At 40.7% G+C, this 14298-nt stretch overlaps 2 protein-coding genes across 4 annotated transcripts in view; both read right to left on the bottom strand.

The window, feature by feature from the left end:
* Nucleotides 1–14298, bottom strand: part of LOC113122302 (nectin-4-like) — a 192898-nt gene that overhangs the window by 74267 nt on the left and 104333 nt on the right. The gene's annotated exons all lie outside the window — the stretch shown is intronic.
* dock11 (dedicator of cytokinesis 11) overlaps nt 440–14298 on the bottom strand; it is a 49789-nt gene continuing 35930 nt past the window's right edge. For all 3 annotated transcript variants that reach the window (XM_026293497.1, XM_026293483.1, XM_026293491.2), the window contains 11 exons: nt 13667–13882; nt 11974–12031; nt 10749–10855; nt 10537–10659; nt 9600–9713; nt 8687–8833; nt 7965–8175; nt 7456–7646; nt 7038–7138; nt 6763–6901; nt 440–1928 (listed from right to left, as the gene is read on the bottom strand). In XM_026293497.1, coding sequence (XP_026149282.1) covers nt 1839–1928; nt 6763–6901; nt 7038–7138; nt 7456–7646; nt 7965–8175; nt 8687–8833; nt 9600–9713; nt 10537–10659; nt 10749–10855; nt 11974–12031; nt 13667–13882 — 1497 coding nt within the window. In that variant the 3' untranslated portion in view covers nt 440–1838. The remainder of the gene's footprint in view (nt 1929–6762; nt 6902–7037; nt 7139–7455; nt 7647–7964; nt 8176–8686; nt 8834–9599; nt 9714–10536; nt 10660–10748; nt 10856–11973; nt 12032–13666; nt 13883–14298) is intronic.

Raw genomic sequence — 14298 nt, forward strand, 5'->3', positions numbered from 1 at the left:
ATCCACAACCTCACACTGAAACAAAACAGAGCATCTCAGAGTGATCTCATAGTTGACCTGTAGTATATCTCTGCAGCTAGCTTCCCAAATCAGATAAGTGTTAGTGTGACGTGCACATATCAGACAGGCTCTGAGAGGCATATTAGGCATTTTAAAACAAGCTCTTTGAGTTGATAATATTACATAACCACAACATCCATTTTATCAGCTTTTAATTGTTATCACACAATCTTCCTTTGCAGATGGAGCTGACCAGAGATTGTGGAAATGTAGAGGTTTTCCAAGCTTTTTAAGGACCACTCAGTGATGTTGGCCTGGGGGTGAAATCCAGTACAATATATCTGCAGAGAACAGTCCAGAGCAGCCACTAATAAATAAATAAATGGACCTTGCCTTTTTGTGTGATCAGTCTATCAATTACTATGTCCAAAGTCAAGAATGAATTTTCCAAGGTTTTATTGGAAATAGGTTTTTTACAAATTATAGTTTGACAAGCAGCCGAAATTCAGTTTCCAATGCAATAAAAATGAAAGAAAAATCTCTCTGCTAGGACAGATTTTGGACAGAACAAGGGTCCAAAATCTTACAAATATAAATACATACATACAAACATACATGAATACAGAATTCAATTTACAGCATGAGAACAAATTATGTACACCTGCTTAAATATTACTCATCTATCTGCTAATTTCAGTGTAGCACTTGTGAATTACTGTGAATAACCACCGTGTGATGGTTGTTATTACTTGAGATACAAGTCTTTTCAGAAGACAGAGCACAAAGGCACTAAACCCAGAGAGGAGGAACTCTTCCCACAGCCGCTGCATTAAAGTAAATAATACACTCCTGTGACCAGTGTCCTGTCCTCAAATTCTGCTTCTGACTTCAATTATCTACAGGCCATAACATGAATAAGCCCACAGAGAATACCGTTTTAATGATTGTTACCAAGCTCTGATAGAATTTACTCATCAATCATAATTTTCTTTGACATTATTAGCTCAACAACCTAGGACATCGATTACCAAAACGTTTATACACATATAATGTAACTGAGCCATTTTTAAATTAAGCAAAGCTCTCTTATCACACTGCTTTAACACAACCCTGAGGTCTGTCTCTAACTTTGGAACAGACTCTTAGATTTGTCCTTAAACAGAGTACTAACTTTGAGTGAACTTTCACAATCATCAGCTCCTATATGACCAACCTGTCTAGCCCAGTCCTTCAGCCCGGTTGGAATGTGCTGCTTGCCAATAAACCCAACCTTTGTCTTGACAGACAACACTTTCGGTTTGCGTGCCTCTAACCCTCAGAACCAGTTGAACTGGCATATTGCTCACTCTGTTACAAAAACACTGTGGAGCAATAAAAAGGTGCTAGTTTCTCTAAAAGGTTGACTCAAGTATTAAAAATGTGTTCTGGAGGGAGCGTTGGAGGCTACATGTTTTAGTGAGAGGATGCAACAACTGCTTTGGTGCAGTATCTCCCTCTAAAGAAAGAGTAAATCCTGCAGAAAAAAAGTGCAGTGCAATGAGCAGGATTCAGCATAACATTCTCAGAAATACTGCTGCTGTGGTTTAAATATTCTATCCAGTATCCAGGTGCTGTGAGATTTCACAGAGACCATCTACTGCACATCCAGCATAGATCCTGAACACAGCAAAATAGCTTCTTCATCAGGGGTGGTGGTGGGGATTTGTTTTGGCAAGCATAGCTAGGCAGTCCTGAAATAGAAAGCTGCCCTTTTACCATCCAGTTAAGGTTCTTAAGGGAGAAGGGAATGAATATACATAAAGGGTGGCAGCAGCAGAGGGAGCCCAGTAGGAGTGAGGTCAGCCCAGGTTGGTGGACATCCCACTGATGGCACGAAACACATGGAGGGAGTTCTGCAACAGTGAGCGCATCATGTCCTCCTGGTAGATCTGGGGTGGAAGCAAAACACAGTCAGGATGACACACACATGCACACCAAACTGAAGTCACACACACAGAATGTGATGCACTATGAGATGAGGTTTAACAAAATGCAAACCTTCCAACAAATATGATAAAACAAAACAAAAACAAAACAAAAAAAAAAAAACTGTGCACACAGTAATCCCTCCTTGTTTGTGTGTACTTACTTCCTATTTTGTTTGGTTATCATCATTTCTTCAGTGTCAAATTAATCAAATTAATTTATTTTACAGCCAAAAATCACAAATCACAAATTTGCCTTATGATGATTTATGTCCTGTCAATTAAGGTTTGCACAAACACCTTCAAACACGTCTGGGAAAAAAAGACACCAGTACTTTTATTTATTTGGGGTAGGGCACTTACATGAAACAATGTAAACCCTCCTAAATAATACTGACAACACCCAAGGCACTGATGCCAACACTCGCAGGGCTTGATTACCAACAGCTTGTTTAACACATTAGATTTGTTCAGCAGCAACTACTAAAATGTTCACTCTGGAGATAAGAAATTTTATTAATCCCTAAAGGGAAATTCAAGTAACATGATACCCATGCATTGCCATTAAAAACAAGATTAACAAATAACATAATAAACAAAAGTTCTCCATTACAAACAGACTCCCTTCTGAAAAGTGTAATCCACTATAATATTAAAATTCATTCACTTCCGATAGAGATTTCAGTCTTATTTCTGTAGTTTCAAATAATAGGATGTCTGGAGTTTACATTTTTAATGAGTGAAAAAAATCTCCAAAGTTTTATTGTGCGACTACCAGAGACTGTCTGAGCTAAACATCTGAAGAAATTTAGAGGAAAAAGGCCAAACCTTCTCAGCAGATTGTGTAAAATCTCACCTTCAGCAGACTTTTATCATCAAGCTATTGGACTCACTACTGTACGTAGGTTAGTGAATATACACTATGACAGATGGTGATTTGTGGTGCAACGGAGCACATTGCATTGAATCTGCTGCTGATTTAAGCATTGGATGTTTTAATCTGATCTATTGATCTTTCATTTCTAAACACAAGACTATGCTCCAGGTTTTGCTTCAACGACAATAACTGTATGAAACTCGAATGACAAGTTTATTGGCCAGGAACCTGGTGAATAACTGAACTCTTCTAAAGGTGTACTTGTCTAGACATGCAAATATACCATTGTGTATAAAACAATATTATAATTGTATCATCTTTCACTTGCATTGTTCTAGGCAGCGTCAGGAGTGGAAATGCTGGCAAAGATCCACTGTGCAAATGTTTTGAATGCTCTGACAGGTTCGTCATAGGAAGAATTCAGTGTCTGCCAAAATCACTTTAAACACCTGAATGCCCTGTTTAATTCTTTCCAGGTGAAGGTGTTTTACATTTGACATCAAATTGTCGGGTCAGACCCACTGACCACCTGTTTTGAAAGCACCTCTGTTCTGATTTTCATATCCGGAGGAGCGGATTTAGACCGTTTTTGCTTTTAAAAGTAACGTCTGGAAAAATTAACCAATGATGTGAGATTTATAATTACTGCATACAAAAAGAATAAAACCCACAAACTGACCTTTAACACAATCAATATCCAATTACCTGTTTTCCTTAAAGCTAAAGGCCAGCACAGTGGAGACAGAAAGTCAGATCAGTTAGTTTGGTGAAAATGAGAGCAGGTAAAACAATATGAAATGTCTGCAGGCACAGGAAACCATGCAAAGCCTTTATACAGTCAGGCTGTAATCAATGAAAGGTAACCAGCAGGCCAACATGCTGGAAACAGCTCTTTCTGTGCCAGAAACAGTGGATCACACAGGTTTACTGCTTGTTGCTATTTATTGCCTTATCATTGCCCTCCGATCACTGGCACAGCTCAAAAACAGCCATTATTGTAACCTTATTTTGAGGCAGTTCAGCCAAAATAAGGACAGATTATTCGTCACTTAACTCTAGTGGTGTCTAACCATATAGAGAGTTTTGTTTTCATATGGACCACTTCTTCAGTAGCAGAACATTCGAATGAAAACCGTTTCACACTGACATCTGGGGCTTATCCACAATCTCAGGTACATTCATGTTGCTGATTAATTCATGTTTCAATCCAGCGAGAACCACAAACAATTCTACTGATTAGGGTGAGGGCACAAAAATTCAAACAACGACTACACTGGTGCTGCTGACCTACAGGGTGATTGGGGCAGACTTCAACGGACATGTTGGTGAGGGAAACAGAGGTGATGAGGAAGTGATGGGTAAGTTTGGTATGCAGGACAGGAATGCAGAAGAACAGATGGTGGTAGACTTCACAAAAAGGGTGGAAATGTCTGTAGTGAACACATTTTTCCAGAAAAGGGAGGAGCATAGGGTGACATATAAGAGTGGAGGCAGGAGAAACAAGTTGATTACATCTTGTGCAGATGTTACAACCTGAAAGAGATCAGTGACTGCAAAGTAGTGACTGGGAGAGTGTAGCCAGACAGCATAGGATGGTGGTGTGTAGGATGACTCTGGTGGTGAGGAAGATGAAGAGGACAAGGACAGAGCAGAGGACCAAGTGATGGAAGTTGAAAAAGGAAGAGTGTGGCTTTCAGGTAGGTGCTGAAACAGGCTCTGGGAGGTCATGAGGCTCTTCCAGATAACTGGACAGCTACAGCTAAAGTGATCAGGGAGACAGGTAGGAGGGTACTTGGTGTGTCATCTGGAAAGAGGAAAGCATATAAGGAGACTTGGTGGTGGAATGAGGACGTTCAGGAGTGTGTTAAGAGGAAAAGGTTAGCTAAGAAGAAGTGGGACACAGAGGACAGAAGAGAACAGACAGGAGTACAGGGAGATGCAGCGTAAGGTGAAGGTAGAAGTGGCAAAGGCCAAACAAATGGTGTTTGAGGATTTGTATGATAGGTTGGACACTAAGGAGGGAGAGGTGGATTTGTACAGGTTGGAGAGGCAGAGAGATGGGAAGGATGTGCAGCAGGTTAGGGTGATAAAGGACAGGGATGGAAATGTGTTGACAGGTGCCACAAGTGTGATGGAAAGATGGAAGGAATACTTTGAAGAGTTGATGAATGAGGAAAATGTTAGAGAGCACAGAGTAGAAGAGGTGACTGTTGTGGAGCAGGAAGTAGCAAAGATCACTCAGGATGAAGTGAGGAAGGCGTTGAAGAGGATGAAGAGTGGAAAGGCAGTTGGTCCTGACGACATACCTGTGGAGCTATGGAAGTGTTTAGGAGAGGTGGCAGTAGAGTTTTTGACTGGGCTACTTAACAAAATCTTGGAGAGTGAGAGGATGCCTGAGGAATGGAGGAGAAGTGTACTAATGCCCATCTTTAAGAACAAGGGAGACGTGCAGAGTTGTGGAAACTACAGAGGAATAAAGCTGATGTGTCACACAATGAAGTTATGGGAAAGAGTAGTGGAGGCTAGGCTGAGGTCAGAAGTGAGCATTTGTGAGCAGCAGTATGGTTTCATGCCAAGAAAGAGAACCACAGATGCAATATTTGCTTTGAGAATGCTGATGGAGAAGTATAGAGAAGGCCAGAAGGAGCTGCATTGTGTCTTTGTAGATTTGGAAAAAGCGTATGACAGGGTGCCGAGAGAGGAGCTGTGGTTTTGTATGAGGAAGTCTGGAGTGGCAGAGAAGTATGTTTGAGTGGTGCAGGACATGTATGAGAGCTGTAAGACAGTGGTGAGGTGTGCCGTAGGGGTGACAGAGGAGTTCAAGGTGGAGGTGGGACTGCACCAAGGATCGGCTTTGAGCCCCTTCTTGTTTGCTGTAGTGATGGAGAGGCTGACAGATGAGGTTAGACAGGAATCTCCGTGTATCATGATATTTGCAGATGACACTGTCATCTGTAGTGAGAGCAGGGAGCAGGTGGAGGAAAATCTAGAGAGGTGGAGGTTTGCTCTGGAAAGGAGAGGAATGAAGGTTAGCCGCAGTAAAACAGAGTACATGTGTGTAAATGAGAGGGACTCAAGTATAACGGTGAGGTTACAGGGAGTAGAGGTGAAGAAGGTGGAGGATTTTAAGTACCTAGGGTCAACAGTCCAGAGCAACAGAGAGTGTGGAAAAGAAGTGAAGAGACGTGTGCAAGCAGGTTGGAACGGGTAGAGGAAAGTGTCAGGTGAGATGTGTGACAAAAGAGTGTCAGCAAGAATGAAAGGAAAGGTGGACAAGACAGTGGTGAGACCAGCAATGTTGTCTGGTTTAGAGACAGTGGCACTGAGAAAAAGACAGGAGGCAGAGCTGGAGGTAGCAGAGCTGAAGATGTTGAGGTTCTCTCTGGGAGTGACGAGGATGGATAGGATCAGGAATGAGTACATCAGAGGGACAGCTCATGTTAGATGTTTTGGAGAAAAAGCCAGGGAAGCCAGATTGAGATGGTTTGGACATGTTCACAGGGGGGACAGTGAATACATTGGTAAAAGGATGCTGAGGTTAGAGCTGCCAGGAAGGAGGCCTAGAGGAAGACCAAAGAGGAGGTTCTTGGATTTAGTGAAGGAGAACATGAGGATAGTTGGTGTGGGTGAGGAGGATACAGAGGATAGGGTTAAATGGAGGCAGATGATTCGCTGTGGCGACCCCTGAAGGGAGCAGCCCAAAGGAGAAGAAGAAGATGCTAAGTTAAAGAATTATACACACTATTTTTTATTTGTCATTAGTGGTTCAGTAGCAGAATTGGACATGCAGCAACATTCCCAAATGACACCAAAACATTTGTGTAAAAGTTGGTGTCATGAGGTAAGGTGAGGCCTGAGCAACAATAATTTCACTTTTCACTTTGATATTATCCAAGCTTGGCTCCCGAATACTCAGATTACCTGTTCGTGGATGATGTCTGAGAGCTCCTTCACCATTTCTTTGAAGTTGGCCTTCAGCCCCTCATGGTACTCAAACTGGTCCTCTTTGATCAGACGCTCGTTTATGTCCAAAGCCATGCTGCATGCTTCCACAAAACGCCTGCAGTCACACCACATAAATCATATTAAACTTAAATCACTTCTTATCAGATCACGATGTAAAAACAAGATAAGAAAATATTAAAAGCAAACTGATAAGAATAATTCAAATGAGAATCAAATAGTGGAAAGGTTACCTGAAAATATCCTTCAGGTCTTTAACTTTCCTGTTACCAGACTGGTTAGATTTGCTGTCATCCAGAAATGCTCTGGCATAGGCCATTGGACCTGCATTCACCTGCATTAAAATATGTACAAGAATGTCAAACATTTGTCCGCTCTAATGAACACGTAATGATAAAAACCAGTATGGACTGACATAATGACAACTGAGCTGAGATTTGCACGTGTGCAATGTGAGGGTGTGTCTGCCTCTATGTGTCAGGCCTGTGATAGACTGGTGATCTGTCAAGGGTGTACACCCCTCTCACCCACTGTCAGCTGGGATTGGCTCCAGACCAGGGGGGGTGATGGATGAATGTGACTGAGGTAGGGAGCACATGTGCAGGATTTCCTTGTTTGTACTTTTCACGGCTGAGTGCCTGAAGACTTTACCTGTACAGAGACACAGCCCTGCAGTTTGAGCTGCAGCTGGATCATGTCAACCTCCTGACTGGAGCAGAGCTTGGTCAACTCTGCTGTTCGCTCTTTCATCTCGTCGATGGCCACATCCACAGGCTTAAGCTCCACCTGCTTCTCCCCCACCACCTCCACGCGCTTCTTGACGTAAGGGAAGGTGTTGGCAGCTGGAGATAACAAGGCAGAAAACTGTTTGGGTCATGAGAGCATGTCAAAATCATCTTTTTTGCAGCCTACTGTGATAAAACCATACTGGCTTTGACAACTTAGTAAACAAGGTGAAAAATGTCCAAAACAATCTGTTGCATTCTTCTATTCTACTCAACTGTACACAATGAGAACTACATGTGTTTGGGTTAATGAGAAAGAAAAACACTACTTGTGGGTGCTTGTTAGTGGTAGGTACGGGAAAAACTGGTTTGGTCATTAATCCTATCTTCAGGTTCGTCTTAACACTAAAGCATTTATGAGTGTGTTCCTTGTACTTGTGAGCACAGTTCTCTTCTTGCACTGCTCCTCCACCCCGCCATGTTTTTTGCCCGACAGCGTATACGGAGTCTCGAACACAAAGCGGTTGATGTTGTGGCACTTCTCGAAGTCAGTCTTCTTTTCCGGCGCCTCCTTCTCCTCAAAGTATGGCTTGACAAATGTCACCTGGATGTAGGCAAACTTGGGGTCCAGGTCTTTGGGGTTGACCTGTAGGTAAGCAAAAACCTTTAATAAAATACAGAGACAAAGCACTACATGTATTCTGTGAAGGTTTAAATCAGTTCATTGAATAACAATGAATTCACCTAAAGGGAACTGAACATGTCCTAATACATCCATGGTGATAAAATGCCTCCAACCATACCAACACATGCTGCTTCATCAGCCTCCACTGACTCTTCAACAGACCACAAAGCTGAAGTTCAACAGCCAGCACAATAAAGTCAAAGAAATCCCTTTCAACAGATTTAACAATTACTCCCTAGACTCCCTAGACAGGAACCTCAACATTTTACACACCATGTTGGCCACATCATATTTTTTTAAACAAACCCAAGAACACACTCACGTACATCTGCAATGCCAGAGGGCTTGTTTTCATTTCTGACTGCATTTCAACTACAATAGCAACCTGCTGTTCAAAGTGAGAAACTACACATCAACACTATCTGTTCCAAAACATCCCCCACCCTTTCCTTCCTCCTTTTATCTACTGCACCTTGTTTGAGTCTTGAATTATCTTGACGTTTTCTGGCCCAAACTTTTCCCCATAGAGAGTCAGCAGCCGCTGAGAGATTTCCGACAGGCCAGTGAGTTTGGGCTCTTTGTATATGTACTCCTTTCCATCCTCCTCCTCGAAGAAGCCCTGTGAAAAATTCATATTTTCATTCAGTGAGAAATATGATGAGATGCAGTGCAGCTTAGGTGTACCAGAAGAAATCAGCATTTACACATTAAGTTCAGTCCTAAAATGTTCATTTTTCCTGTGTTTTCCAAACAAATCAACTTTAAGTGCAGGTTACTAAAATATGACCTATTCTGATATTTTAACATACTATAAAATGTAAACCCAACATGTGCAGGTGCCCCAACCTTCTAGCAGAAGTCCCTACAAAAGGAACAAGGGCTTGATCCCTCACATGGTTCCCCCATATGAATATCTCCTGTGTTCCTTAAAAACGTATAATTGAATTTGAGGTAGCTCAAACCAACCAAATAGGAGTCTTTCCAGTGAAGCAGTGAGAAATGATGTGTCGTTAGCTAGTCAAAGGACATCAATTGATAATTCGGGTGTTTTTTTTTTAGCTACAACATAAAAGTTTAGTAAAATTCTAGCAGGAATATGAGTAAAACAAATGGTGCTGAGCTAAAAATAAATGGCGATTATGATGTTGTCATCGACAACTTCTATGTCACAAGTCATGACAGTCACCTGAAGGTTACAGGGCAGGGCAGGTATGGGTAATACCTTGTTGCAATCATGCAAATTAACCACACATCTCTCATATCCACCTCACTACTAAATATAGACTTTTCGTTACCTTCTAAAGGTTTCCAGCAAAGCTGGGAGTTCACTTCCTGAAATGTTTTGAAAATGTAGCTACATGGTGTCCCGCGCTTGTTGGCCTCACCTGTCCATAAAAAGCCACTCTGAAGTATGTCCCAAGCAGCCTGCGGCCGGATTGTATCACCTCCATTATCTTATTGTAAGCTCTGTGCAGAGTGTCGTACAGTCGACTTAGTTTCTGGAAAAACAGGGCAGCTGGGATCACAGACTATTTTGCGATTGATGATTTGACCAAGTGGGCAGTGTGTGCAAAGAAATGCACAAGCATTTATGCAGTTTTGTAACATGTCAACAAACAATTATAAAATGCATAAATGAAAATCTTTTTATTAATGTTATATGTTATATTAATTATGTAATATTATCATAGTAATATAACATATTATACATGCAGTTATATTAATATTGTTATATAGATGATTTGACAGTGACTACATATGATACTCTGATACTCTGATGAAGTGTCATCCTTATACGTTTGTACTTTGCATATGATAACATACTATAGTACACTAAATGGATGACAAACTCAAACCTGTCTTCATATATCACATTTATCTCTTTTCACACAGATACAATAGTTACATTGATGAGGGGTGGAATTCATGTGTGAAGGCAGAAACATGCAAACAGGTGCACACAGTCGGCGCAGCATTTTGCATTTCCTGATGTTGTGCAAGTATGAGCGAGAAGCATTGTGAAAAGCACTTGTAAACAAGCTGCATTCACAGAAGGTGACACTGAAAATATGTGGTTTGAAAGGTCGAACTGGAATCAAGTTGTGCAAGCTAAGACGAGAAGATGTTGGCAATGTATGTGTCAACAAGTCCAGGAATCCAAGTATTAAATGTCTAATGGACAATAGTTGAAACCCTAGAGTATTTAATTGGAATGTTCCTACAAATCAAACAGGCATGACAGATTTGGATGAATCACAATTTGCAAGAAACAGTATTTGTATGTTTATTAATACTTGATGTGTCAGGGTGTTGCTACAGTACCTCATACTCATGACGTTTCTCATAGATTGGGATGATAAGTTTGGCGATGTGTGTGATGAGCTCATAGCGTTCTGATTTCCACAGTGCCTCCACACAGACCTCGAGATGTTCAACCAAGACCTCCTAAAGATAATTCATTACCTGATTAGATGCAAATATGAATATGATCTGATAAGTGACAGTGAAAGTGAATCACATAGAGATGGCCACACCTCAGTGTAATAAACATCTTGCATCCCAGTGTCTTCTTTCATGGCAGCCTCCTCTTCAATATTCAAGGTGATCCTCTTAAACGCTGCAAGGCCGCTGGGGAACAACTCTGAAAGAACAGCAAAGACGAGGACAAAAACCGGTTTACGTAAATGTCTGAAAGAAAGCTTCCAACCAGATACAGATTTTTTTTTTTATGCACGTATAGAGGTTTCAACAGATTCAATGTTTCAGCTGCTGTCTCTAAAAACAAAACAACAAATCATGAAAATTCCAATCTGGCAGTCATGGGAAACGATACCTTCACATCAAAGTATAATAAGACTTAAATGAGGTATTAGTCTAGGCTTAGAGGCTTATGGTTAATAACAGATGAAAGTAAAACACTGCACATACTGCTGCAAGTTGTCTATATGCAAGTTTGACTGTTGTACATCATAAATCATCTGTCTGTTGACATGGATCCAACACAAACATCACCTTACATTGTTTAGTGCACAGAAGAGTTTGCATTAGATAAATGTGACCATGATAAAAAAATAGAACAAAGAGCAATGTTAAAATTTGTACTTGTAATACTGAGTATTTGAATACTGAAACTGAAAAGAGTCAAACAAACTGGCTTGTCCTTTGTCACCTGTGCAGGCAATTCTTTGGAAAGAGTATGTTTACAGGGGAAGGTAATGTGCATTGTGTGAAATCTGCATTCAGATCCTCATAGTGTCACTTCAGTATGTAACTTAACTCAGCTGTAACCAACTGTAGTGTTGGTTTGACATAAGAAAATATTTTTGTCAAACCCATTCTCAGAAAGCTGATGCTCAAATAACAATGACCTTTATTAATCCTGCACTTGGTGTTCACTTACATTATGTGTAAAGCACAAACAAAGGCAAAAGCAGTGTGTGTGTGTGTGTGTGTGTGTGTGTGTATCTGTTTGTGAACTTCTACTTCTATTTTTGTGAGGACCATTTTAAACAAATTTCTATCAAAGTGAGGACAGTCACTTTTTTTAGAATCCTATTTGAGGGTTAAGACTTGATTTTATGGTCAGAGTTAAAGTTAGGTTTCCGTTAGGGTTAGGGTTGAGTTTAGGCATTTAGTTGTGAAGTTTTAGGTTAGGGTAAGTGTCCAGGAAATGCATTATGTTTCATCTCATATCCTCACAAAAATACAAATATGTGTGTGTCTCTGTGTGTGTGTGTACAGCTGGGTAGAAAGTCTTACTTTTTCTATGCAGATATTCTGCAACCAGTGCAGCTACATGAACGTAACACATGGCTGCCTGTGGAGAAAAACAACACACACCAGCAGAGTTAGGGAAACATTTCTACAGCAAGTGTTTACAAAACCAACAGAGCAAAAGCTCACTCATATAGTTATACATGACACTGAGCTACTATGCAACGTTGCTGCCATGGCAGTATCCTTACAGCTTTTCAGTGATTGATCAACTGACTATAATGAAACATTTGAGTGTTGAATTGTATTTACCCCATTATGACTCATACATACCACCCACGCCCAACATACAGACTGGCAGTTTGTGAAATTTATTGGTGTTTCTTCCTGCACTTCTCAAGTTTCCTTTCTCCTTGGCTAAGACATACCTAATATTTACATTTAACCAGTCACTGCAAAATGAGAGTTTACTTATGTACATTCAGTGAATTGCTTTCAAATTAAAGGAGTTCTCTTCATTTTCCAGTTTCTTTTTATATAAATGTTAGTTAAAAATGTGTAAAGTAAATACAGCTGAAAACTGTAATTTAAAAAGAAGGATACTTTTATAACAATCAAATGAAATGCTTTCAACCAGATTAGCTGGGATTGTGGCTCTTGTCATCCTGTGTTTCCTGTTTGTAAAATGTCCTCTTGAAAAATGCAGCAAAACTGGGTAAACGAATAACTGCACAATAACTTAAGCTGAGAGTACAACAACTCGACCACCCAAATTCAAGTGCCGTGTCAACGACCTTTGACCTCCCTGGGAAGACAAACAAACAAACAAACAAAAAAAAAAACAGTGCTCTCACCAATATTTCTTTTTGTGCAAGCACTGGATGTTACAACGCAAATGTACAAAATTACATATATGTTTATATAAACTTTAACTTTTCATTTCCATTGTTTACGCTGAAAGATGAACAATCAGCTAATGTTTACTTCCAGATATTTGAAATATCAAAATGAATCAAATAAAATGGCAACCTTGAAATCTGTTTAATGCTTGTTATTGTAAAAGCATTGCAGCAGCTGCATTGACACATCAAAATGGTCCCGGCTGTTGTATTGTGGTTATGTTACAATTATATTGGCACAAAACAAACTCTTAAGTGTATAGTGTACATTGGGTAGATACTTTCCTACGAATTATGTTTTAGTCATTACTGTGTCAGTGTTTTGGTTTTCTTTGCTGTATTGTATTCTACAGGGCTTGGCAATCAAACAAAGAGTGAGTGAGCCTTCTCATTAATTCAAATCCACAAAAACAAAAATCCTCTTCCTGGTGCTTCATCTGCAATATTTCTCTATTTTTAACACCAGGAAACCTTGTAACTGTCCCAGTTAGAGAAACAACACCTGAGACTGAAGGACTGATTGCTTCACGACAGTTTGCTTTTGGTGTGGTCGTGTTGAGCAGGGCACTGTGTCATGTACGGTAAATATTCCCTCACGTGCCTGAGCTATGACATTGACATATTATGTTAATGTTAGTGAAAGGAGTCAAATGTATGTCATGGCTAGAAATGATTAACTGCTCAACAACCAGGAGAACTAGAACGTCCCTGGCCTGTTGGCATACACTGTGATGAAGACAAAAAACAAAAGCAATTAAAGATGAACAAACAAAGATGAGAAAAACAGATAACACAAAGTGAACAGATACAGATATTATTTGCAGTGGAGCTGCTGATACCTCAGAGAGATCTCCATTCTTGAGGTGTGCTCGGGCCATGCTGTCGAGCCAGGTCCGTCTCAGCTCAGGGGTGCTGGCGTAGGATCGGGCCAAGCTGTACTGGAGGTCCAGCAGCATCTCTGGGTCTTTCTCATGCTCTTTCATCTGGGCTGTGGCCATGAGCACTGTACGGATCCGCTTGGTCAGACCCTTCACTTCTGAGGGGAATGCTGTGGACTGAGTCATGCACACAGACATGAAAACATTAGCTCTATTCCAAAAAATACACACAAGGCCCTGTTCTTTAAATGTGACTTAACCAACACAAGCTAAGAGATCCTGTTAGTTATCCTGCAGCTGATAATAATTGTTTAAGTGCTGCAGGAGCCATCATGAATAAAAGTGGTCTCTTGTTTTGAAACAAGGCCAACATAAGAAGAGCCTCTCAGGACACAAGAGACACAAGGGACACAAAAGGGAAGCAGCAGTTCAAGGAGAATAAACATGCAGTACATAGAAATGGATCATTGACAGACTTTCTGCATTTTGGTTTAAATCCTCAGTTGGGTTGGATCAGGGGTCTCTAACCCTGGTCCTAGAGCGGTACTTTCCTGCTTCCTTCCCGGATATCCCTGCCCTACCCACTGCAGAGT

The sequence above is a fragment of the Mastacembelus armatus genome, chromosome 18 (assembly GCF_900324485.2).
Source record: "Mastacembelus armatus chromosome 18, fMasArm1.2, whole genome shotgun sequence".
NCBI lineage: Eukaryota > Metazoa > Chordata > Actinopteri > Synbranchiformes > Mastacembelidae > Mastacembelus > Mastacembelus armatus.